The sequence below is a fragment of the Myodes glareolus genome, chromosome 25 (genome assembly GCF_982192425.1).
Source record: "Myodes glareolus chromosome 25, mMyoGla1.1, whole genome shotgun sequence".
NCBI lineage: Eukaryota > Metazoa > Chordata > Mammalia > Rodentia > Cricetidae > Myodes > Myodes glareolus.
This window is the reverse complement of record NC_142050.1, coordinates 33,536,450-33,559,626: the sequence shown is the minus strand read 5'-3', so window position 1 is coordinate 33,559,626 and position 23,177 is coordinate 33,536,450. Positions and strand designations below refer to the sequence as shown.

Sequence of the window (23,177 nt, the reverse complement as noted above, 5' to 3'; positions counted from 1 at the left end):
TTCAGTATGAGGCCTCAAGGCAAAACAAAGCAGGTCCTACATGTATACACACACAGGAAGCACTAAGTGGCCTCGGTGGGCTCAAAATGAAAAGAAGTGTGGGAGAGATGACTCAGAGGTTAAGAGCACTTACTGCTCTTGCAGAGGACCCAGGTTTGCTTTCCAGCATGGTCTAGATGGAGGCTCACAACTGTAGCTTCAGCTCCGAGATCTGATGCCTCTCCTTGTCTCCTCAGACACCTGCACACATGCAGTTTGCATAAGTACATAGACTGAAGCAAAACACTCATCCACATAAATAAAAATAAAGTTTTTGTTTTGGGGGTGGGTTTGTTTTGGATTTTTTTTTTGAGAGGGAGTATAAAATTGGGAAGGAAAAGTGGTGGAAAGGACAGAATCTGGGGTGAATTTGATCAAAATACATTGTGTGTATAGATGAAATTCTCAAATTTTTTTTGAGAGTGAGTTGTTCAGTTTGTTTTTCTTTGTTAATGATTTAAATGGGAGAGAGACGGAGACGACCTAAAGTAGACACTTCTTGGCATTATTATAAAGTGAGCTCTCGAAAACTAACATTTTCCCTTCTGTAGAGGACTGGGAGTGTCCTAATCTCACCCCAAACTTTGTAACTGTCCCAGGTTTGGTTCCTGACATTCGGAACCTCCAGGATCTCTGTCACTCAGTCCCTCGGTCCCGCCCACTGGACCACGCCCCTCCTCTTCTCCGCGTTGGCAAGCCCGGACACCGAGCCTGCGCACAAGTGGCCCTCGGAGGTAGGCAGCCCGGGCGGGGTACGGAGCGGGGCGTTCCGTCGAGAGGAAGAGGAAGAGGAAGTTGGAGGCGGGTCCTAGCGGGGCGTGAACCGGAAGTGCAAACGTCCTGCTTCTCGCCACCAGCCAGGCGGAACCTGTTCGGCTGGGCCCAGCGGCTGCAAAAGAACTTTCTCCCGCCCCAACGGTCGTCGCAGCTCACAGCCTCGCCCACGCGGCGGCCCGAGGCGCGTCGTTTCCTCGTGTCCCCTTGTTGGGCGTACCCGCCACTTGTGCCCGGCCTGCCGGCCCAGCCCGCTGCAGTGATGTGCGACAAGGAGTTCATGTGGGCCCTGAAGAACGGAGACTTGGACGAGGTGAAGGACTATGTGGCCAAGGTGAGCGGGGATGCGCGGAGGTGGCGGGACCGTGAAGCCCGGAGCGCGCCGGCAGCTAGGCAGGCGGGAGAGACGCTGCTGCTCGGTGCCAGGTAACCGCCGCGTCGCTACGGCGGCTGTGGCCTTGCTGGCCCCCTCGGGTACCTGGCGCCTTGGTCGCCCCTCTCGGTCGTTAAGAGACCCGTTACTGCAATCTTTTCTTTGAATGGGACAGTTCTCCATCTTGGACTTGCGGGTTACTAAGAAGTAACCTTAGCAGTTAGAATCCGGAACGATTTCTTGAACTTGGGGCCTGGTGGGAATAGGAAGAAGCCGGAGACATTCGTTAACCGTGAAATAAAGTGCTCAAAATAGCCAGAGTTCAATTTCTGAAACTTGGTGTCACTTCACTGTGAAGTCTTAACTTTGGGTGTGGCCTTTTTCCTCCCCTCCACTACACTGTTGTGTGTGTGTTTATTCTCTTCGAGTGATAAGGTTGTCATTTGGCATCTGTAGTGGTTAGGAAATCTGAGGAGTTTTTCAAAGGCATTTTAACTTTGGGTCCTCCATTGATTTCATTTGGAGCCCGTGTGCGTATAGGAAGTGGGACTGCGGTCTACTCATGTTGTATTTGCGGGTAAGAAAATATGATTAAGAACGCCAAATTCAAAGCGAAACCCAAATTAATAGAAACAAATTCACCTTGTGAGGGACTTGAAAAGTTTTAAGCTGTCCTGCCTTTGGATCTTAAAACTGCAACTTTTTTTTAATCTTAAGGAGAACTTAGTAGTTTTTAAAGTGATTTTTCTGGAAGTCTTAAGTTTTTGACCTCTGTGAGCATCTTGGTCGTCTTCCAAAAATGTGAACCTGTGGTCAAGATTTCAATTCAAAGGTGTGAGCCGTGGCATCCTGCTTCATGGGCCTGTGGTAGAAAAGCAAACAAGCAGGTTTATTTAGAGGGTGGGGGTGTTGTTTGTGTTTTGTTTTAAAATAACCACATGATTATACAAGGCTGATAGTCTTTTCTCCCCTTAATGTCATTACAGTTTAGACTTTTCCCATGAATTTGATCCGCTTAGCTGTGTGCAGTGGATGTTTAAGACAGGCTACCTTCTGAACCGCCTTAGCAGTAGACTGAAACCTGAATCACCACCTCTTTGAATGCTGGGTGAAAGAAAACATCAACCAGTGGTGGATCACCACACTGCTCTCTCAAAATGAGTGGCCTTGGTTATTCCTAGCCTGCTCAAACTTAAGTGATTTGAAATACAAAATATTGATGAGACTAACTGAACTTGGTTACAAAATAACATGCTTGAAATTGTTTCTATCTTCTCCAAGTTAAGTTCCTGACTAAACCGTTCAGCCCAGGTGGAAGCTGGGGGATTCTCCTGAAGAGCTGAGGGTTGTCAGAGACTCCGTTGTCGCTTTCTAGTTGGCTCCTGCAGTTCTCCAGCCCACACTCTGTTTTCTTGACTTAGTTTGCCCAACCCCATCCTGGTCATCTTAGATAGTTAGCTGAAGGGATCAGGATTTATTTAAGCATGTTATTTTTCTCAGTGAACTTCCTTCTCTACCTTAATGGTAGACTCTGCATCTTAGACTCTGCTTCACTTGTCTTTTGGTTTACTGGACCATTGTGATGTGTTGAGGGCCTGTTTTTCTCGCTTGTCTGGAGGCTCTGCTCCAGATCCTGCCTTGTATTTCTTGCAGTAGATTTGGCCGTGTGCACTTACATCCTGTTCGGCCAAGTCAGCTTCACAAGTTAGCCTCCAAGCTAACTTCATATTTGCCCTCTTAGCCTAAGTATCACCTCTTCCAGGAAAAAAAAAAAAATTCAACTTGAAAGGGAACTCAGCTTCTTAATGTTGTTTCATTTGCAGGTCACTGTGATGTTGCTTTGTATTTGTCCTGCATTAGGCCCTGAGCCTCTGGACGATAGATGCTATGTTCTTTTTCATCTTCGGATCTCCAGTGTAACCCTAAGGAGTTTCACATATTAAAAGTTTATCTTCCTAGTAGAAAGTTCTCCCTTAGCTATGGCTCTAATAAACTTCACTAGCTATGTGGTAGTGATTACCATCACTAGGTAGTTTATGTTGCACAGTGGTAGAAAGCACTTAGATTTTTTTACTCATTTTCTAATGTATTTTTTACCACCCTCTTCCTTCCTTCCTTCCTTCCTTCCTTTCTTTCTTTTTCTGAGACAGGGTTTCTCTGGATCTTTGGAGCCTATCCTGGAACTAGCTCTTGTAGACCAGGTTGGCCTCGAACTCACAGAGATCTGCCTGCTCCTGCCTCCCAAGTGCTGAGATTAAAGGTGTGTACCACCACCACCCGGCCTACCATCCTGTTTCTATATTCCCATTTTAAGAACGGGAAAAGTAAGTTTTGGAGAAGTTCATTTGACAAGGTTGCAGACTAACCCAACTTGGATTTAAACCAAAGGCTGTCTATATCTAAAGAAAACCCTTTTTTCAAAGCTGTATCAATCTGCTTTGAAGTAGTTGTGGTTTTTTTTTTCCATTTCCTTAGCTTCCTAAGGCTTAGAGTCAACTCATTAAGAAAATACGAGGCTTGATAGAAGAACGTAGTCCTGACTGCATGAAGACAGAGAGGGCTTTTTTATTACACACAACAGTTTAGAAGTAATTAGCATAAAGACAAGTATCTGGTAAATTTACATTCTCATCAGACTGTCTTTTACAGTATGTATCTGTAAGATGATTATTTGGTAGCTTGTGAAAAATTTTTTTTATAATCATAAACTTAGTACTTATGTTTGTAGTTGTGATCATCCAGAAAAAGGTAATGGTGTATGTTAGCTTTAGGAAGAAATGGATAACTAAGTTACTGAAATGTCTATTCGTAATTGCATAAACACTTTTTAAAAAAAGAATCTTAACATTTTCTGTATTTGACCTTTGTGGTGTAATATGTAGATATTATTATCACATCAACCCATGAGTGTAATTTTAGACATTTAGAGGTAAAAATAAGTAATTCACCCAAGATCTTGAAGTTCTTGAGCGGGTAGTAGGAGTGAGATTTGAACTCACTTTCACAGGCTATGAAGGGCTTTCAGAATTCCTTGATATTAACTACTTCACATGCTCTTGGCCTTCACTTCTAAACAGTCTCAGATAACTAAGGAGATGTGTTACTACTGTGTACATAAAAATTAAAGATTGGGCAGGGTGATAATGGTCCCTTGAGTCTATTTAGAGGTAGACTCTACCGTAGCCTTTGAGAATCCAAGATTCCTTCAGTGGCGTGCTGGTGAGGAGTCTGTAGATTCTCCAACAGCTCTAATATGTACACTCTCTGGTTGATGTGTACTTCTGTTTCTCTGGCTCTGAAACACTATACATTAGGTCTCTAACTTCCTTTCTCTGTGGTTTTTCTCCAACCCCCATTCTAATTACATCTGGCTTTGACACTCTAATAGGCTTAGCAAGCAACAGGAGCTCACCATGTGAAGGATTGGATCTCTTGAGTCAAAAGAGATATATCAAGTCTAATCTTTCAAAATTGCAAGACTTACTAGGATCTTTTTCCACTTTTCTAAAAAGAGAGAGAGAGGCCAATTTTAAAGTGGTCCAGAGTCCATCATCTTCTATTTATTGCTTTATGTCAACTTGTTTACTTTTTTAAACATTTTTAAATTAGCAGGGTGTTTTTCTTACAACATTTTATCACTTGCCTGTAAGAAAGCTTTTATCAGCTTTTGGAAAATAAAGGTGCTATCAATGAAATTTAATGCAGTTTAAATATTTATCTTTCTGTTATACTCTGTCTTTTTTCTTAGATGAAATAAAAACAGGATCTTTAAAAAATATACAGAAAACAAAAATTAGGTCGTAATCCTACTATCCTAGTAATCTTAAGAAGTAAAATGAGGTGCTTAGGGAAATGGCCCAGCAGATAAAGTACTTCTTGTCCAAGCCTGAGGACTGGAGTTCAGCTCTTCGGCCCCCAGGATGCAGAAAAAGAATCTCTAGAAAAAGCTGGCTAGCTAGATGAGCTGAATCAGCAAATTCTGGGTTTAAGAGACCCTGCTTTAGTGAATAGGTGGACAATGATCAAGGAAGGCACCCATCAGCTCCTGGCCTACACACACATACATACACATATACACAGGGATGGGGGCATCAAAGTCAGATTACTTCGGACACAGATCTTGAAAATGCGGCAGTTAGGACTAAAAGTTGAAGACCTCTCATCCTAGCCTCTGAACTGTGAGCACAGCTAAGCATTCTAAAGTGGTGTGTATAGTTAATCTCAGAAAAACTTTGGAAATTCATTTACTCGTCCATTTTCTCCACTTAAAAGTTCTTTAAACAATGCTCTTGCTCTTAGTTCCTTAATTTATCTAAACATGCTATATATTGAAATTAGGTACTCTGAAATGGTGTGTGATATTTCATAGTATGGGTATGGTATAATGAATTATTTATGATAAGCCTTTTATTTCTAGTTTATTTTTGCATTAAACAATATTAGGGTGATCATGTTTGTATTTTAACAACTTTTGAGAATAGATCCACATTTTGAGTCTAAAAAGTTTGGTGTCTTTAGGTGCCCAGAGACAATGCACTGTGAACAGCCCTAAATATCACTAAACTCTTTGATTTCACCATTGGATAAGTAAAAAATGGTATGTTGCTTTAATTTGTATTTTGATTAAGGTTGAACACTTTAGGACATTATTAGCTATTTGTATTCTTTCCCTGCTTGTTTTTCTTTTTCTTCCCTGTCCTGTGCTCACCCCTTCTTTGTTTTGAATCTTTTTCTTTAGTCCAGTCTGTCGTGGAACTTGCTCTGTAGCCTAGCCTTGCCTTAAACTGACTAACCCTTTCTGGTCCTACAGTTAAGATGTGTCCCACAACATCTGATTCCCATTTCTTACTTGTACATTTTTTTCGTTTTATAAAATTATATAGTTGGCCCATTTACAGATTATATGAATCCTATAAATTAAGAGAGTTTTTTGTCATGTCAGTTTTGTTCCCAGTGTATCTCTTTGAGTGTAGTTTACTGAATTATATAATATTGTGACTGTCATGATGTCTTAGTTATGGTTATTGTTACTGTGTTGGAACACCATGACCAAAGGCAACTTGAGGAAGAGGTTTATTTGACTTCCATATCCCAATTCACATTCCATTGAGGGAAACCGAAGCAGAAACTCAGCTAGTGCTGGAATCTGGACGCAGGAGCTGATGTAGAGTCCATGCAGGAGTGCTGATTCCTGACTTGTTCCTTATGGCTTACTTAGCCTGCTGTATTTTATAGAATCTAGGACCACCAGCCCAGGGGTGACACCACCCATAATGGGCTGTGCCCTCTACCACCAATCACTAATTGAAGAAAATGTCCTACAACTTGATCTATGGAAGCATTTTTCTCAATTGAGTGTCTCTCCTCTCAAATGATTGTAGCCTGTGTCAAGTTGACATAAAACTAGCCAGCACGCATGGTAATTTTCATTGCTTCTTAGCTGTTGTTAATATTTGTACGTTTATAAGCAAAGCCACTTAAAAGACACCTAATTGACTTGAACATCGACGGATGAATGGATTAAGGAAATGTGTATTTTCAGAATAAAATTTATACAGGCATAAAGAAAAGTGAAATTATAACATTTTCAGAGAAGTGGATGGAACTGTAAGTTATTATGTTAAGTAAGCAAATCTTAGAAAGACAAGTACTATTTTCTCTCATATGTAAACATTTAAAAATGTGTGTAGGCCATGAAATCAGAAGGGAGATCTTGAGAAGAAAGGAATCTGAAGGGAATGGGGGCAAAGATAGGGTAATAGGATCCATATGACATGAATGCAAAGGGAGGAAACTGAGTAAAGGAAGAGAACCTGTGATCAGGGGAAAAAAAAGGATCAGTTAGAACAGAGTATATTGAGAGATGTGTGAAAATCCATGATTCAGATTATTACTTGTGGGGCGCTGACAATTACTTTGTATGCTAAGTTTTTAAATTGTTTTAGAATAAGAACAACAAAAAGTAACATCTAGTCCAACACTTACATAAGGAAAACTTTCATGTTAAAAGCCCTAACTAGGACCTTGCTTCTACAATTGGGACTTCAGTTTGGTTTTTCTAAATCTGAAATGAATATACTTTTTCAAAATCAACTACTGTGTTTTCAAATGAAGTACTTTATACTAATATTCCTTCTATGGGAATATTGGGGGTTTTGTTGTGCTCCATCTGCTTGGTATAAATTTCTGCTTTTGTCGGTCAGCTTTTTAACATGCTACAATGAACTATCTAAAGTATACAACTTAGTATTATGAGAAGTGGCTTAATTAGTTCATGGCTCTCTGCAAGTTCAGGAGCATGGAGCTGACGCTGCCTCAGTTCTGGTGAGGTCCCTGTTGGCAGTGTCACACCACAGTGATGGCAAGATTCAGAGGTGGGATGTGGGAACTAGCCACAGGACAGGGAAGCTAGGCTAGGGAGCTGAGAGGTCAGAGTCGGGCTTTGATAGTTGGCCTCTCCAAGAACTACCTAAATCCCTTCCCAGGGGCAGCACCGAGCCTTAGATAATAAAGTAGCAACCACACACACACCTAAAATTTCACCAGCTTTCACATCACCACCTTGAGAACCAAGCTTTCGGCACATGAACCCTTAGGGAACAAACTACTTCCAGATCCTGTCACTGTGTATATTTGAGTTTTGGTTCATGTGTTTTGTTAAACAAAACTCCCGGCTTGGGCAGTTAGACCAGAATTGCATCTCAGCATCTCTTACAGAACTTTCTTGCTGAGTCTGTGCTGTAGAGTTTTTTTGAACTTCGGGGAGCCAGAGTTAACTGACAAATTCTGACTTTGCAGAATAAATCCTAGTAGACTGTAGACAGAGAAAGGAGAGTGAGAAGTAGGAGAGAAAAATGAGAATTCAAGTTTTGCCTTAATGGCTGCTTTAAAAAAATAAAGAAGGAAACCCAAAAGGTGCATTTATAGATGTCAAGTAGTTAGTATTACATATATATATATATGTATATATATATATATATATAGTATATAGTTTGTGTGTGTGTGTGTGTATTTATATAGTGCTTCTGAGAGCTAGGCAACCCTCTTTCCCCAGAAACATTCAGTGAGATACTATGGCTAGTGGAGCATTTGTCTCATGAGGGGAGTCTTGCAAGCAATTGAAGCCCCTTTCTGATTTGGTGGAGTTAGTTCCCTGCAGTACAATATGAATCTTGATGGAATGTGAAGCCTGGCCCACACCACAACAAAATCCAAGAAATAAATTGCTTTCTCCTGCCCACACAGGAAATGGCGCAAAACCCAAATATGACTAATTGGATGCTTCTGACTGTAGCTGAATATAAAAGCTTAAGCACAGTGAAGGGCAGTAAAGGATGTAGTGCGCAAGACAACACTCAGTTTAGAAAACCACAGCAGTGCATCTCCTGTCCATACTCTTCTTATGGCCAATTTTAATTTTTATTTCTTGACTGAAAGCCTTATTTCTTATGCATTTCTTCAACCTGCTCAGCAATTCTGAGAACTACATTGGTGCCTTGTTAGTGTGTTAGACTTGTTAGTCAATCCAAATGGGCTTCTATTGCTCCTTTTTAGTTGCCAACTCTTCCTGGGTTTTTTGTATTTTTAAAGTCAGAAATCATCTTTATTTAAAATAAAACAAATTATCTTTGTATTCCCAATTATTGTCACAATTATCTACCATACAGTTTAGTTAAATTTTAATTGAATTGGGTTGATATTTGAAGAAGCTAGCCATTCCTTGTTTTCAAAGTTGGTTTGCCATACATACCTCTAGTTGGTTTAAGTGATATTTTTTTTTTCCTTAGAAATAGCCCTTCATATTCAAACTCTTGGTTGTTGTAAACTTGGTGAACTTTCTGCAGTTTCCCATGATTTTAGTGACAATAGTTGTCTACATATCTTGCCAGTTTTGACTTGACTTGTGTCCACCATTTTGGAATTGTAGTTAAATGTTTTCAAAATTTGATGTTTTATGAAAAGTAAGAATCATCAGTAGGTTTTTACTTACTAGTAACCTAAAAGAACTTGTTGACGCTTCAGCCTTCTCATCTGAAACAGGATCATGATGCTGCCAACTCGTATTTTACACGGTTTTTAGACAGCAAATGTGTCTAAAAAGAGCAAATCTTCACTGCATGTTGCAGCTGTGCAATAATATTTGCTATTTATGTTGTCTGTGCAGATTATTTACTAAGTGAAGGCTTAGAGAGAAGGCTAAGGCAAGAAGCTGGCAAACTTGGCTTTGTTTTCATAAATGACCAGTTAGTACATATTTTAGATCTTGTCAGCCATATGGTCTCTCTCTCTGTTGTTGTGCAGAAGCAGGCACAGATAGTATGTAAACAACTGAAGACTTGAATGCGCTATTTGTGTTCCAATAAAACTTTATTTACCAAAAATAGGCAACAGTCTTGATTTGACCCATTAGCCATGGATTACTCATCTTTACATAAGACTGAAGTTGAAAAAAATGAATTCATTCAGTAGACTAAATTTTCTTCTTTATCAAGATTTTGACATCTAAAATAAGTAAGATACATGATAAAATAGAAGTTTTATTTTGAGGGTGTTTCTGAAAATCCATTTCAGAAATCCTTATGGTTTAAAGATACTGAACTGTAATGAAAACCAAAGCATGGAAAGCCATATGTGAGATGTTAAACTAAAATTCTCTAAGCAAAAAAAGCATAGTTTCCAGTGAATTTGAAACTTAGACAAGAGATGTGGGATCATTCTATAAATTGAGCATTAGAAATCTTTATTCACAAATGTGCAAACAGAAATTAACCTACGTTCTTAAACTGAAGGAATTTCTAGAGACTCTTTTCAGCTGTCAAAGTGTTCAGCAAGATATTCTAGAATTCTTTCCCTAGCTCTGGTGCAAGTCCCATGACCTGGTTTGAGTTCTAATTCCAGCAGTGAAAGAGAAGGCTGGTTAGCACAGTTTTCACTGATTCATTCATAATTCAGCAAGTTGAGCACCTACAGTGCCAGCCATTGTATTAGATAAGCGTCAACACAGCAAAAGTTAATACTTCTAAGGATATGTGTTCAGTGGGGGTTCATTTGCGCGTCCAAGAAAACAGCAAATGCAATGACTGTGTGAGTTCCAAACAAGTTGTTTTTCTTAAGTACTTGAAATATGGATAAAACTTACTAGTAGCTTTAACATTTTATCAGTACAATACAACTCTAAAAAAATAGGTGTTATAAGATCCATGATAAATTTGTATTTGCTTCCAATAGAAAGAAAAACCAACACTAAAATATCAGATTTAAATCAGAATTCCAGTAATGAGCAAAGGATGTCCTTTCTTTGAGTACTGTGTTGTATGTATATAGTCAGCACAGCAATATATACATATCGATCCATGTGTTATTTAACTAGGCAGGTAAATCAGTGAAGTGAGAACTGAGTAACTTTCCCTAGCTCTCACAGCTAAGTCACAGGAGGCCAGGATTTCAGCTCTGATCTGAGTCATTCCAAACGAACATTCCTGTTCCTTTCCCATCATTATGCTTTGAATGTGTCAGGACTACCAATGATTGGATGGGGGGGGGAATAAAGTCTTCTTCCTCCCCACTGCTTCCTTCTCTTGTCACAGGTTTATTTACAAATATAACCTTTGTATCTGTAATCCACTGAATAAAATAGCAGATACTTTCTAGACCGCAATTGTTTTCAGAAGGAATTCCAATTATGGGTCACTGAGTTTGTATCTTGTAAATGAAGCTACATTTTTGTCTTTTTTTTTTCCAAACTGAGATAAAACCGTAGTATTTTGCATGTGTTTCTTAATTTGCTAGGCATTTCTTCTTATTATATACACACCTTTAGCCACTAAACTTTTAGTTTTATACCACAAATAAAAGTTTTCTTTAGAACAACTTAACTATTTTAGTTGCAAAATATATGTTTGACTAACAACTTTCAGACCTTGGGGAAAAAAATTAAGGGTCATTTAGCAAACAAACTAACTGTATAAAAGTTAAGGATTTTCTGTAATTTGAATCACTTAACTGGTTATTTTGAACAAAAAATTGCTAAGTTGAAGTAAATGCTTGAGTAGGGGAATACCATTAGAGGCTTAACTTCATAGGTTCTTCTTCAGACCCTTTTTATTATAGGTCAGAAAGGTAGATAGCTAAAACTGTTGCCTTAAAATACTTGACAACAGTTAGGCATTGCATTTCCTTATGATTAAAATTTTTTGTAACACATTGTGTTTTTCACTCTATTAGTACTGGTATATAAATAAGAAAACCCTATAATGTACACATATACCGATATATACACACGAATCCTGAAGTACTTGCTCACCAAATTTTGTAACCTTCATTCTTAAATGTGATTTTTTTTTAATTACTGTGAATAGTAACATTTTTTTTTTCTGTTTTTCCTGTAAGATCTTTAGTAGAAGATCTACAGCCATCACTGCCCACTACGGAAGTGTTCCTTAAGTAGTTTGTCAGTGAACTACCTCTCAGTTAGTAAGCTATCTGAGATGAGTGCCCTGTTCAACTGTAAAGTGATCACTGTGGTCTTGATTTTAACTAGTAATAAGTAGTTTAAGAGGTTATATTATTATATATTAATTGAGCATGTGCCTATTAAATATAGTTGTGGGAATTGCTATTCATTACTTTCAATGAACTTTATGTTATTAAATAATATCAGTAACATTGAAGATTTATAGCTTATTTATATATCAATTAACTTTTTAGAAGGCGGGGGAAAGGTCGGAGATATATATCATACCTTTTTACTTTCTGTTGTCAGTTTTTCAGTATTAGAAAGTTCCAGATAAGGTATCAAAGCTTTTCTCACCTTTTGACTGCATTGCCTTCACAGGTAGATTTGAACCCACTTCTCTGCTGTAGTTTGTAATTCTGGAACTGCTCTACACTCTTAATGTCACTGGTACAGTGATGTAATTCTCTGCAAAATCGCATCCTCAGGTGAAAGTTTTAACTAGTGACGTGGGTGGGGTGAGAAAATAGGGTGCATGTGGGAGAAGGTCGGAAGCGGTGGCCAGAATAGTCATCTTAGAAGGGTCTTACGACCTTAAAACTCTGATCTATTCTAAAGAGACAGGGAATACTTAAGACTGACTGAACATTGGCTCAACTGTAGAATTTAATACATTTGTTGTTTGCTTTCTACTCAGTCAGGTGTCTAGTGTTAATTTACATGCTGTCCTACAAAATTGTCACACATAGCCTGCTTTTTAGTAGCTTTGGAGGACATTAGTCTCTTGTGACAGTACAATATGAACTCATGCCTTAGATCTTGGTTTCACAAACTGCTTATTTGGAAATCAAAGGAAGAGAAATACTTGTTTCTTTTCATCTAAAGAAAGTTATCAGCAGGAGTCAGGTGGCCATTTAATTTCAAACGTTTTTATGTCTGTATTTCTGTTGTACACATGAACCTAACCTAGTGTAGTTTAAGATCCATAGAAAAGATCTGGAGTTAAAGGAGAAATCTGTGCCTCTTAATGTATGCCACACAGGATTGGAGTGGGGTAGTCTTAAACAAACCGTACAGTGTTCTGTTTATATTACAGTAGTTTTTACACATACGCACGCATGCACATGCATACACAGTCTACAGATTTCTATACATGTTTCTATTCCATGGTAAGACCAGCTAAGAAAATAGACAAAGATTGAAGAAGAAGACTGGGAGAATAAACCTGGTAAATGTTGCTGTCTTTGACCTTAGCTGCAGAGAACCGAGGTGCGTGCTTCTTGTCAGTGCTTTCATCAGTTTTCTTGCTGTTGTCCACATAAAACACATGACTAACTTAAACATGTTTAAGCACAAAATTAATATCTCTGCTTTTTGTTTTGCATTCTCCTTTATCATTTGTTAATATTCTTAGTTTTGTGGTGAAGCATGCCTAGAATATGCACAGTCATAAGCACAGTCACAGTAAACTCTGGCTGAGGTCTGAAAGTAATAGCAGTCGTGGTGTTGGAAGTAAAGTTGCAGTCTCCGGCCCTATCTGTGGGCCTTCAGAATCTAACAAGAAGGGATGCAGATATATGAAAGTTAATTCACAGTAAAAGGGAAGCTGCCAGGGAGGGAAGTTTTTGATCATTCTCTTGGTTGAATTCCTATAATTTTGCTGTTCTTAGGACACAAAACTTAATGGCACTCATATTTGCTTACCTCAAAAAGCAGTTAATTCGTTTATTCAGTCAGGACTTCCTGTTTCATTTCAAGCAAATAAAAACTGCCTAACTTACACTAAATATTTGTTGAGTTAAATCAAGTTAGGTAATAGGTCTTTTTCTGGTACCAGGTTTTATCTTTTCTAATCTTTGTCTGTTTTTATAAGTACAATTCATAATAACAGTGCATTTTAAACAACATTTTTACTTTGAAAATATTTTTTTCTATTTTATTTGGTGTTGTGTTAAATCTATTTTGTTGAACCTGTTTATGTCAGATATTAAGTATGTGACCATGGCCACTTGTAGCACTGTCTTTTTGCGAACTGTTTTTACAGCCTTGTGTGCATAAAAGTCTTTCCTGGTCTAGGAGGTGAGAAAGCAGAGAAGTTATAGACTAACATAATAACTGGGGACCTTTACCTGGGAGAGAGAAAAGGGAGCTATAGATGATTTAGATGCAACCACCAACTAAGGCCCACAGCTTATTGCTACCCACATGCTAGGTAGCAGTAGTTGCCTGAAGCCTAATGCTTCTGCACAGAGCTCTTTTTGCACGGTTAAATACCCATCTCTTCACAGAAAATAGGAAGTAAGCACATAATGAAAATTTAAGATTTAAATAACCAGGGGAGGGTTCCTAACATCTCAGAGGGTGTGATTCTGAAAGCAAGCTTTTGGTAATGTCTTCCTCTTCCTTAGAAGACTAATGCCCACCCCAGAATTAGTTGATAAATCTTCCCATCCCTTCTGTTTTCTGAAGTGTGTAGAACAACAGGTCCAAAGACTTCCGAAAGTATTTGTAAGTTTCCTTGTGAGGTCATCTGTAGAGTCTGGGGCTGGCATTTATTTAGTATGCTTTACCCTTCTTCTATTCATGTTTCGGAATGGCTTCGGCTGCATTGGTCTTCCTGAGTCACCTTTTTACTGCTCTCCATGGTGTCCTGCCTTCAGCTTACTTGATGTTCACTCTGACCTTCTTTCTATTTTTTTGTCCTTTTTGCTTTGCTTTAAGTTACTTTTTCTAATTTTATTTTGGTGAATGTAGAAAAGACATTATCTTAAAGACTTCCCCTTTTCTAGTACATTTAATGCTGTATACTTCTCAGTGCTGCTTTTCAGAGAGAATCCTGTATTTTTGGTCACTCACAGTCTTTGCGGTGTTGTCACTTGTCAGCTAGAATAAGAATTGTAATGCAAGTGTGAAGGGATAAAGGAGGAAGTATGAACATGGCTGTTTCATATGTATCTTGCAGCCTTGTATTAAGAATCCAACATGATTCAGAGGATTGTCATTTCAACAAAAGCAGCCTCCTTGGTACTTATTAAGGGTATTTATTTACTGTGTTTCAATATAATGGTCCATACAGATAATACTGATATGAAAAGAAAATAATAATAATAATGGGAGGAAAACTTTATCAGTGATCTCATCAATACCCCTTGTCGACTTGTGTTTCATTTGACTAGAATCTAGGATGGTACAGCAAATCATCTTTATTATTTAAATTTGTTTCTAAACTATATATTGTTAAGCCATATGTTCATATTTCAACCATTCTGCAGAAACTTGCATTAACTTGGCTTTGGATAGTCTTTTAGTTCAAGTATAAATTAATATCAGGACTATTTAGTGGATTTTTTGCTCAGCATACTAGGTTCTGTCTTCAGTGCCACATAAAACCAGGTATGTGTATGCCTATGGTTCCTTCATTCTTAGTGAGTTCAAGGCCAGTCTGAGCTACATGAGACCCTGACTCATTAATTAATGGATAGGATGGATGGATCGATGGGTTAAACCAACACCAATGCTCCATAAAAATGATAGTTAACTTTTATTAAACGTTTTGCTCTGTGTTAAGCGTTATACCGCATGCTCTGTATTTATCCCTGCAGTTGAACCTTAATGTGGAGCGTACAGACATTTTCACTCTAGCTTACTGTTAAGGATCTAAGGTTTAGGAAGTGAGTAGTCTCTGGTCCTGGAACTACACGGAATAGTTGGAACACTGTCCATTCTCCTCCAGGGGTCTTAAGATACTATGTGCCTGTCTTTATATGTATATATTTTAAGTCTATTGTAACATGTTACCATCAGGTGTCACCTATTCCATTCAGAAACAGCTCATATGTACATGGTGGTTCTGTGACAGAACACCAGTGAGGTGGCAGCTGTCAGAAGTTTTTAAATAAACTTGATTTTTAAAATCTATTCTATGATGTGTGCACAACAGCAAAATCATTCAACCACAAAACAACTCAGAAAATCAGGGAATGTCCTCACAATAAACTGTTTGGCTGAATTGGCTTTAAATAAACAGCCTGTTGGAAGTCACTACTTTCAATTGCCATACTAATCTTAACTTACAGAAAGGTTGTTTTATCATCCATTAACTCGGAAGAGGAAATTAATTTCTGGTGAAATTTGCTCTTCTAAAGAGACGGTGTATTTGCTCTATATGTTTGGGGTTAAGTGCTTTGCTTGGCTCATCCTGTTTAATCTCCACAATAGTTCTGTGAAAGCCATGTACTTCAATCTTTCCATCTTAAATTATGAAAGCACATACACACAGAGCATAAATAATTTGTCTAGTGTCTAGTGGTGATGAGGTGTGTATTCCTAACCTACACATCATACTGTAGGAAGAGGTAAGGAAGAAAAATATGATTTCTGTTCCTGGAATTTGCATCCCATTGAGAAAGAAAGAATATACATGTGAAATGTGGCAAAAACACTCTATACCTAAATGATTGCTGTGGTTTTGAGGGAGGGAAAGCTTACCATATCTGTAAAAATGATGTGGATAAGAGAAATCTTGAATTTGCATGGACTTAGGGAATCTATCATACTTGCATTAATGAGAAGGAAGGAAAACACTGATCTAAGTAAAAAGGATGGGAAATTGAGGCGCTTGAAAGCACGGCTGGTAATGGCTATGGAATGTTAAGGCTTTGACGTCTTTATCCAGGGTTTGGTGAATTGACTAATCTAAGCTAAGTGAATAGCATTGTTATTGAGAAAATAAACTTTTAGGTATTTTGCTTCCTTTAATGAAGCAAATTTGAATTAGAAGTATCATGGCACTGTATATAGCACGATACCAAGAATACAGAAGTTGGTCACTAGAAAAGTTAATGTCTTAACACTGCATCCCTGTTATCAAGATTAACTCATCATCTTCTGGTAACCATGCGATGATGAGTTATTGGTTTTGGTTATAGAACACTAATATTTTCAAATCAGGTCATCTCCACACACTAAGTGGTAAGTTGCATTCACTGGAAACCATGCCTGCTTTTGTTCACCTTTGTCTTCCTAATGCCTGGCAGTGTGCTTGCTTTACTGCACCACTTTAGTAAATACCAAAAGAATTAAATGATTATAAGTTTAATTTCTGATAATAATATAGTCATAGAAAATATAAAATCTTAGTACTTGAACTTAGCGGTCTTCTGTGGTTGCTGACTGAACTCATTTGAGGTCATGAAACAGTGGTACATCTCGTTGCGTTTAGCATTATTACTTCAATTGTTTTCAGCCTAATCATGAGTTGAGTGCCATATGTTATTATGCAGACGTGACTTCTTTACATTTTCATTTCACTTTGTAAAAAATAGAGTTTTCGTAAAACTCAAGTTTTTATATAAATTTAAAAAAATCAGATGCCTCGTTTTGTTTCCCTCTTCAGTCTCTTATCCATATAAACATTGTTTTTATTTGGCTGCTCTGACAAGGGAGAAGATGTCAACCGGACACTAGAAGGTGGAAGGAAGCCTCTTCATTATGCAGCAGATTGTGGACAGCTGGAAATCCTGGAATTTCTGCTGCTGAAAGGAGCAGATATTAATGTATGTATTACACATACATTAATACTTAATGGTATATGTATAATAGGTATCATTCTAGAAAAGTCTGTCATGCTTCAAGGAATTCTTTGCTGTAGGTTTATGAGTTACTTTAAATATATAGTCCTACACAAACCATTCTTTTTTAAGTTAATGAACTGTTTACTGTCTCCCCACTTGGCTATTGCTTTTCAAGTTCTAAAGCTTGGCGAGTTACCACTGTAGGTAGTAGATGCTGTCTATCATGTAATAGAGCATAGGACCCGGAAGTGGTAGGCTACACTAGCCTGGACCATGAGATAAATGTGACAAAATCATCAGTCAGGAGTTGTCATCTCCTGACTTGAGCCCCTCTTTAATTTCAGGATTTTAGGAAATTGTTTAGATGATAATAATAGTGAAAGAGATAACTTTTTATCATGTCAGTTGACCCAACTTGGCTGTCTAGTCTTGCCTCCTTATTGGTATTTTTACCTCCTCCTTCCTTTCTGAACCACACTGGTGTTTCTACAATAGTGGAGAAGCTAGGTTGCCAAGAGAAGACACTGTGTGTACTTTTGCTTCTTGATAACTTTTAAATGACTGGAAACTTGTAATTTTTTACAGAAAGAAAAATGGTATTAATTTTGAAATAGTCATAAAAATTCCCTAGTTAGATATAGAAAGAAGATTTAAAAAGAAGAAAAGTAGATAAAATTATCTCTTCGATGTCTACAGGCTCCAGATAAACATCATATTACCCCTCTTCTGTCTGCTGTCTATGAGGGTCATGTTTCCTGTGTGAAATTGCTTCTGTCAAAGGTAAGGTCAATGTTCATTTTATCGCTTATTTTAAAACCCTTATTGCTTTAGAACTAAACTAAGTGTGACTGCAGGAACAGAAATTGCGATCTAGAACAGTGTTAGTTATAATTGCTGGTACAGACTGTTTGCTTCCAGTCTGTGATGGTTAAAGTGCTTGGCCTAGTTTCCTTCTTTAAAAATCTTGTTAAGTAAAAGAAGTCAGCTAAAGTAAGCAAGCATTAATGGCATAAAAATGTTATCACCATGAATGAGTAAATTTGCATCCTGGTACAGGGTGATAGAGCACACTTTAAGTAACAGGGGTTTGGAATTTTACATTTTATTTTCTGTAGTATATACTGAGAAAGATCAGAAGTGCTTAAGAGCTCTCTAGTTTGTTGATATCATTGAGGCAGTGATGAGTCTGGGAGTTTTCTGATGTTTCTGTCTTTGTTAATACACAGTAAGAGTACAGGATCCAACCTTGGGTAGCTAATTACTAGAAACCATTCTGGCTGTGTTATATTCTATAAGGGAAGAAATCTCTATAGAGTAAGTCACCAAGCTTGCATTTTATGACCATACACTGACCCATTTCCATTTGGGATCTTAGCTTACAGCCTGCTAAAAGAAAGCAGTAAGGAAAAAGAAAAAGAAATTAAATTAGTAAGTGTGTACATATAAAGATTTGTCAAGTCCTGATGCAAAATATTTATGTACTCCGTAGAGAATAGTTTTTATTGTAACTAAGACTGAAGGTGGGCTTTGCACATGCTGCTTGAGTTTCAATATAATAGAGAGAACTGGGGAAGGTAAACACTTTTGTCTTAACACTTATTCACTACCTCCTTAGAGCTCTACAGTGCGTCCTTAACACTGGTGTTGAGTTCTACTCTTAGATCCATATCAAAAAATAACTACACATATCTGTAAATGTGTGGTTTTTATTCTTTTATAATAAATTCAATTCATTCTCCCCTTAGCCATTTCTTGAACTACAGATAGAACGTTTTTTCTTTCTAATATACTTGTTTTTCTTTATACGAAAACAAAACAAGACATAGTTATCTTAGAAAGGGGTCAGTCACTGTTCTACATTCTTTAGTGTCAAAATATTATTCTTCAACTCATTTAGACCTGTATTTATTTATAAGTTTCCATTGTTAAAGAATCTTCTACAATAAAGAATTCCTAGCCAGGCCGTGGTGGCGCACGCCTTTAATCCCAGCACTCTGGAGGTAGAGACAGGCAGATGTTTGAGGCCAGCGTGGTCTACAGGAGCTACTGCCAGGACAGACTCCAAAGCTACAGAGAAACCCTATCTCAAAAAACAAAAACAAAAAGCTGCAGTCAGTATTTATATTCTAAGTCTGACTTCCACCAAAGCTGGAATCCTTATAGAGTCTAGAACCGTTCACATTTGTTATTTCTTATGCAACTATTATACTGTTAGCATAAGGATAAAATAATAAGCAGCAATTTAGAAACATTCAGTATGATCACAGCTAATAGAACATAGAAATAAAGAAAATTGTTGGAATCAAAACTGTGTGTGCCAAGTAATAATTTACTCACAAGTCAAATACCACAACCATTCTCTCTCTCTATGAATAAAGAGACCATATATCTCAAGGAGATTTAACTGCCTGAAGGCCTGACAAAATTTAATGGATTCAAAATCTGTCCCAAGATGTAGGTTCAACAGGTGTGTTCTCTCTACCATTTAAAATGCCTTTGGAATTAATCAGAGCAGTTGAGAGGCATGGGACGTACCTATATCTATAGATAGAAAGAGATGCAGACTTATGTTTAATTGCTGAGCTGATAAATTAGAAAAATACAGAGATCCACAGATATCAGGCTTCTATTTCAAGACTGAGATTTAACCACATGTGTTTGCTTCCCAGTTTTTTTTGGGGGGTGGGGGTTATTTGGAGGTTTGTTTGTTTATTATTATTGGGGGGAGGTGTTTCTCCCAACTGACAGAAAAGACTTTTTAAATTAATGAACCAATGCCTTGTAGTGGATCATACAAAGGGGATTCATTAAACATTAGATAAGAAATGGTAGTGAAGTCTTAAAACATAGAAAGCAAAGAGAGTAGATTCAAAGAAAACATTTTCAACTGTATTCTAGATAGGATTTTTACAAAAGGTAAGAGCTGATCCAAGGCTGCTCCAAGCCCAGAGGTACAAAATGTTCACTAAGACCAGAGAATTGGTAAAGTGAGTGTGTGGTATTGACACCCATGAGAGAATAACACAGCATTGAGTGATATAAGGGCCAAGCTCACTGTGCTTCAGCCTGTTTTTATCAAAGCAAAAATAGACTCTGTAATCATGTGTCATTTAGAATTATAATTAGCTCAGTTGAATGAAGTTCTCCTTTTTGCCCTAAAAAGTCCTTACCAGGAAATTCTTTGAATTGTAAGCACTGACTATCAATGCTATAAAAATATAGGCCAGTCTCCTGTAATCTCAGCACTTGGGTAGTGGAGGCAGGCTAAAGAGTTCATGTAGCCTGAGCTACATGAGACCCTAACAAGCATACCATGGGTTAGGGATAGGGTGCCAGTGTTCTGTGCCTTTGCAAACCATGTGGTCTTAGTCATAATTTTGTGATAACAGCTCCATATATTCCATCGAGTAGGAAGTAAAATATCATTTACAAAAACAAGTATTTAGACTGTAGTTTGCTGTCCAGTCCCCACTGTAGCTCACAAGTACTTTGGATTTTATAGTAAGCATCATTTTAAAGCCTTAACTTTAGTGGCAAGGTGGTTCTTCCAAACTTGAATGTGCATCAGCTTGGACTTGTTAACACTTAACCGTTAGAAACAAATGTAGCCAAACAAGAGTTCACAAAACACTGATCTGGGTCTCCATGGATCATTACCAAACTCTTCTGATTCGTATTTCAAGTGCCAAAGTGATCGCATGTGTACAGTATTTGAAGAGGATCGATGGTAAAACCATATATTTTTTACCTCTGCTATTTTTAGCAAATGGGCTTTTAAGGTTAAAAAAAAATCTCAAGAGAAATATTACTAGATTGCCGGTAGCAGCTTTATGATGTTACATTCAGCATTTCTTACATCATTTACCAGGTACTAAATTTTCTACATTATTACTTGTTAAAAATCCCTTATAATTTATATAATTTCTTATAGTTTATATAAGTGATAATAAAGGATTTTTAAGTAGTGCAGTATCCTTGTTTTTTAATCCTAAGGAGAAAAAAAGTCATTTCTAAATCTGTTAGTATAGGGTGTTATAAAAAAATACCCTTAATATACTTACCCTAAAAATACCCTACTTCTGTTAGCGGTCACTATTAAATGTTACTTTTTTGTGATAAACAGATAGTCAGCAGACTACATTGCTTATGTGGTATGCACTGCTGTTAAAAACAATAGGAGCTAGACATGGTGGGTTATCCCTATAATCCCAAAACTCAGAATGCAAGCTGGAAGATCTGAGGCCAGCCTGGGCTGTCTCAAGCAGCCAAAACAAATAAATAAGGTAGGAATAGGAATCCCTTTAAATAAACATGTTACATCCCAGTAACGTAAGTTTCAAAGCACTATATTTTTACTGTATCTTAGATTATAAAAACAGACAGCATATTTAATTTGTTTTCATAAACCATCATTCTGTTACTAATTATATTTAACATTTTGGGAGCTTTATCTTCCAGGAAGACATCCAAAAGAAACTTTGTTTTCCTTTCTTTCTTTGCTTCATACTGTGGCAAAGAACTTACCTCCTTAAGAAGTCTACTTGTAAATGGGGTGGGGCGAGGGAGGAAATCATAGCAATCCACTATGCAATACACCAATCATACAATAATCCACAAATTATTGTACCACTCTAATTTTAATGATTCATGATTATTTGGATCACTCTGTAATCTATTTCTCTCATTTGTTAAGATTTAAACAAAATAGTCTGCTAAGAGAACCGTCTTCTCTGTTAACAAGAACTTTTATTGTTTTTATTGAGCTATACATTTTTCTCCACTCCCCTCCCTTTTTCTCCCATGATCCCCCCATGCTCCCAGTTTACTCGGGAGATCTTGTCTTTTTCTCTCTTGTAGATCCATGTATGTCTCTCTTAGGGTCCTTTTTGTTGTCTAGGTTGTCTGGGGTTGTGAACCTAGGTTGGTTTTTTCCTTTGCTTTATGTCTAGAAGCCATTTATGAGTGAGTACATATTATATTTGTCTTTCTAGATCTGAGTTACTGCACTCAATATAGTTTTTTCTAGATCCATCCATTTGCCTGCAAATTTTGAGATACCATTATTTTTTGCTGCTGTGTAGTACTCCATTGTAAATGTCCCACATTTTCTTTATCTGTTCTTCAGTTGAGGGGCATCTAGGTTGTTTCCAGGTTCTGGCTGTTATGAATAATGCTGGTATGAATATAGCTGAGCACATGTCCTTGTGGTAAGATTGAGCATCTTTTGGATATATATCTGGCAGCAGTATTGCTGGTAGGTTGTTTCCTGATTTTCTGAGAAATCACCATACTGATTTCCAAAGCAGCTGTACAACTTTGCACTCCCACCAGCAATGGAAGAGTGTTCCCTTTACCCCACATCCTCTCCAGCATAAGCATAAGTCATCGGTTTAACAAGAATTTTTATTGTTGTTGTTGTTGTTGTTTAAACTAGCTTATAAGTAAGTGTAGTGGGTCTCCATATGGTACTTTCCTATGTACTTGTTGTAGTTGTCACTCTCCCCTACCCTCTTCTCTCCCTCTCCATGTTCCTTGTCCGCACTTAATCCCTTCCCCACCAGTGTTCTCTGCTTCCACTGTCATCACCTGTGTTCTGCTATTCTTCTCAGCCTTTCTCCCTTAAATTCTTTTTGTTCTATCTTGTGTCCCTTTGTAGTTTCTGGGCCTCTGTACATACGCATTCTCACATACAACAACAGAAAACTGTGAGCCAGGAGCCACATTAGAGAAAGAACATTTCCTGTTCATCTTTCTGAGTCTTGGTTCCATCCCTGGACTTTGCAGTTTCTGCTATTGATATTTCAAACAATGTGGCTTTGCTTTTTTTTTTTTTTTTGGCAGCCTCTTGGGCATAAAACTTAGGTCCATTTCAAGTCCCTCACAGTGTTGTCACCAATAAAGCATCAGGTGTATTTTGTGACTTGAACTGAGAATTAGATATATAAGATTAAGGAAGGACTGGGAA

The 23,177-nt window shown here is 37.7% G+C and overlaps 1 protein-coding gene across 1 annotated transcript in view; it reads left to right on the top strand.

Moving 5' to 3' along the window:
• Positions 1–861: 861 nt before the first annotated feature.
• The window catches only part of Mtpn (myotrophin), a 33,693-nt gene continuing 11,377 nt past the window's right edge, over positions 862–23,177 (top strand). The window contains exons 1-3 of the mRNA XM_085683906.2: positions 862–1,147; positions 17,081–17,194; positions 17,909–17,992. Of these exons, the coding sequence (XP_085540032.1) occupies positions 1,076–1,147; positions 17,081–17,194; positions 17,909–17,992 (270 nt within the window). The 5' untranslated portion in view covers positions 862–1,075. The remainder of the gene's footprint in view (positions 1,148–17,080; positions 17,195–17,908; positions 17,993–23,177) is intronic.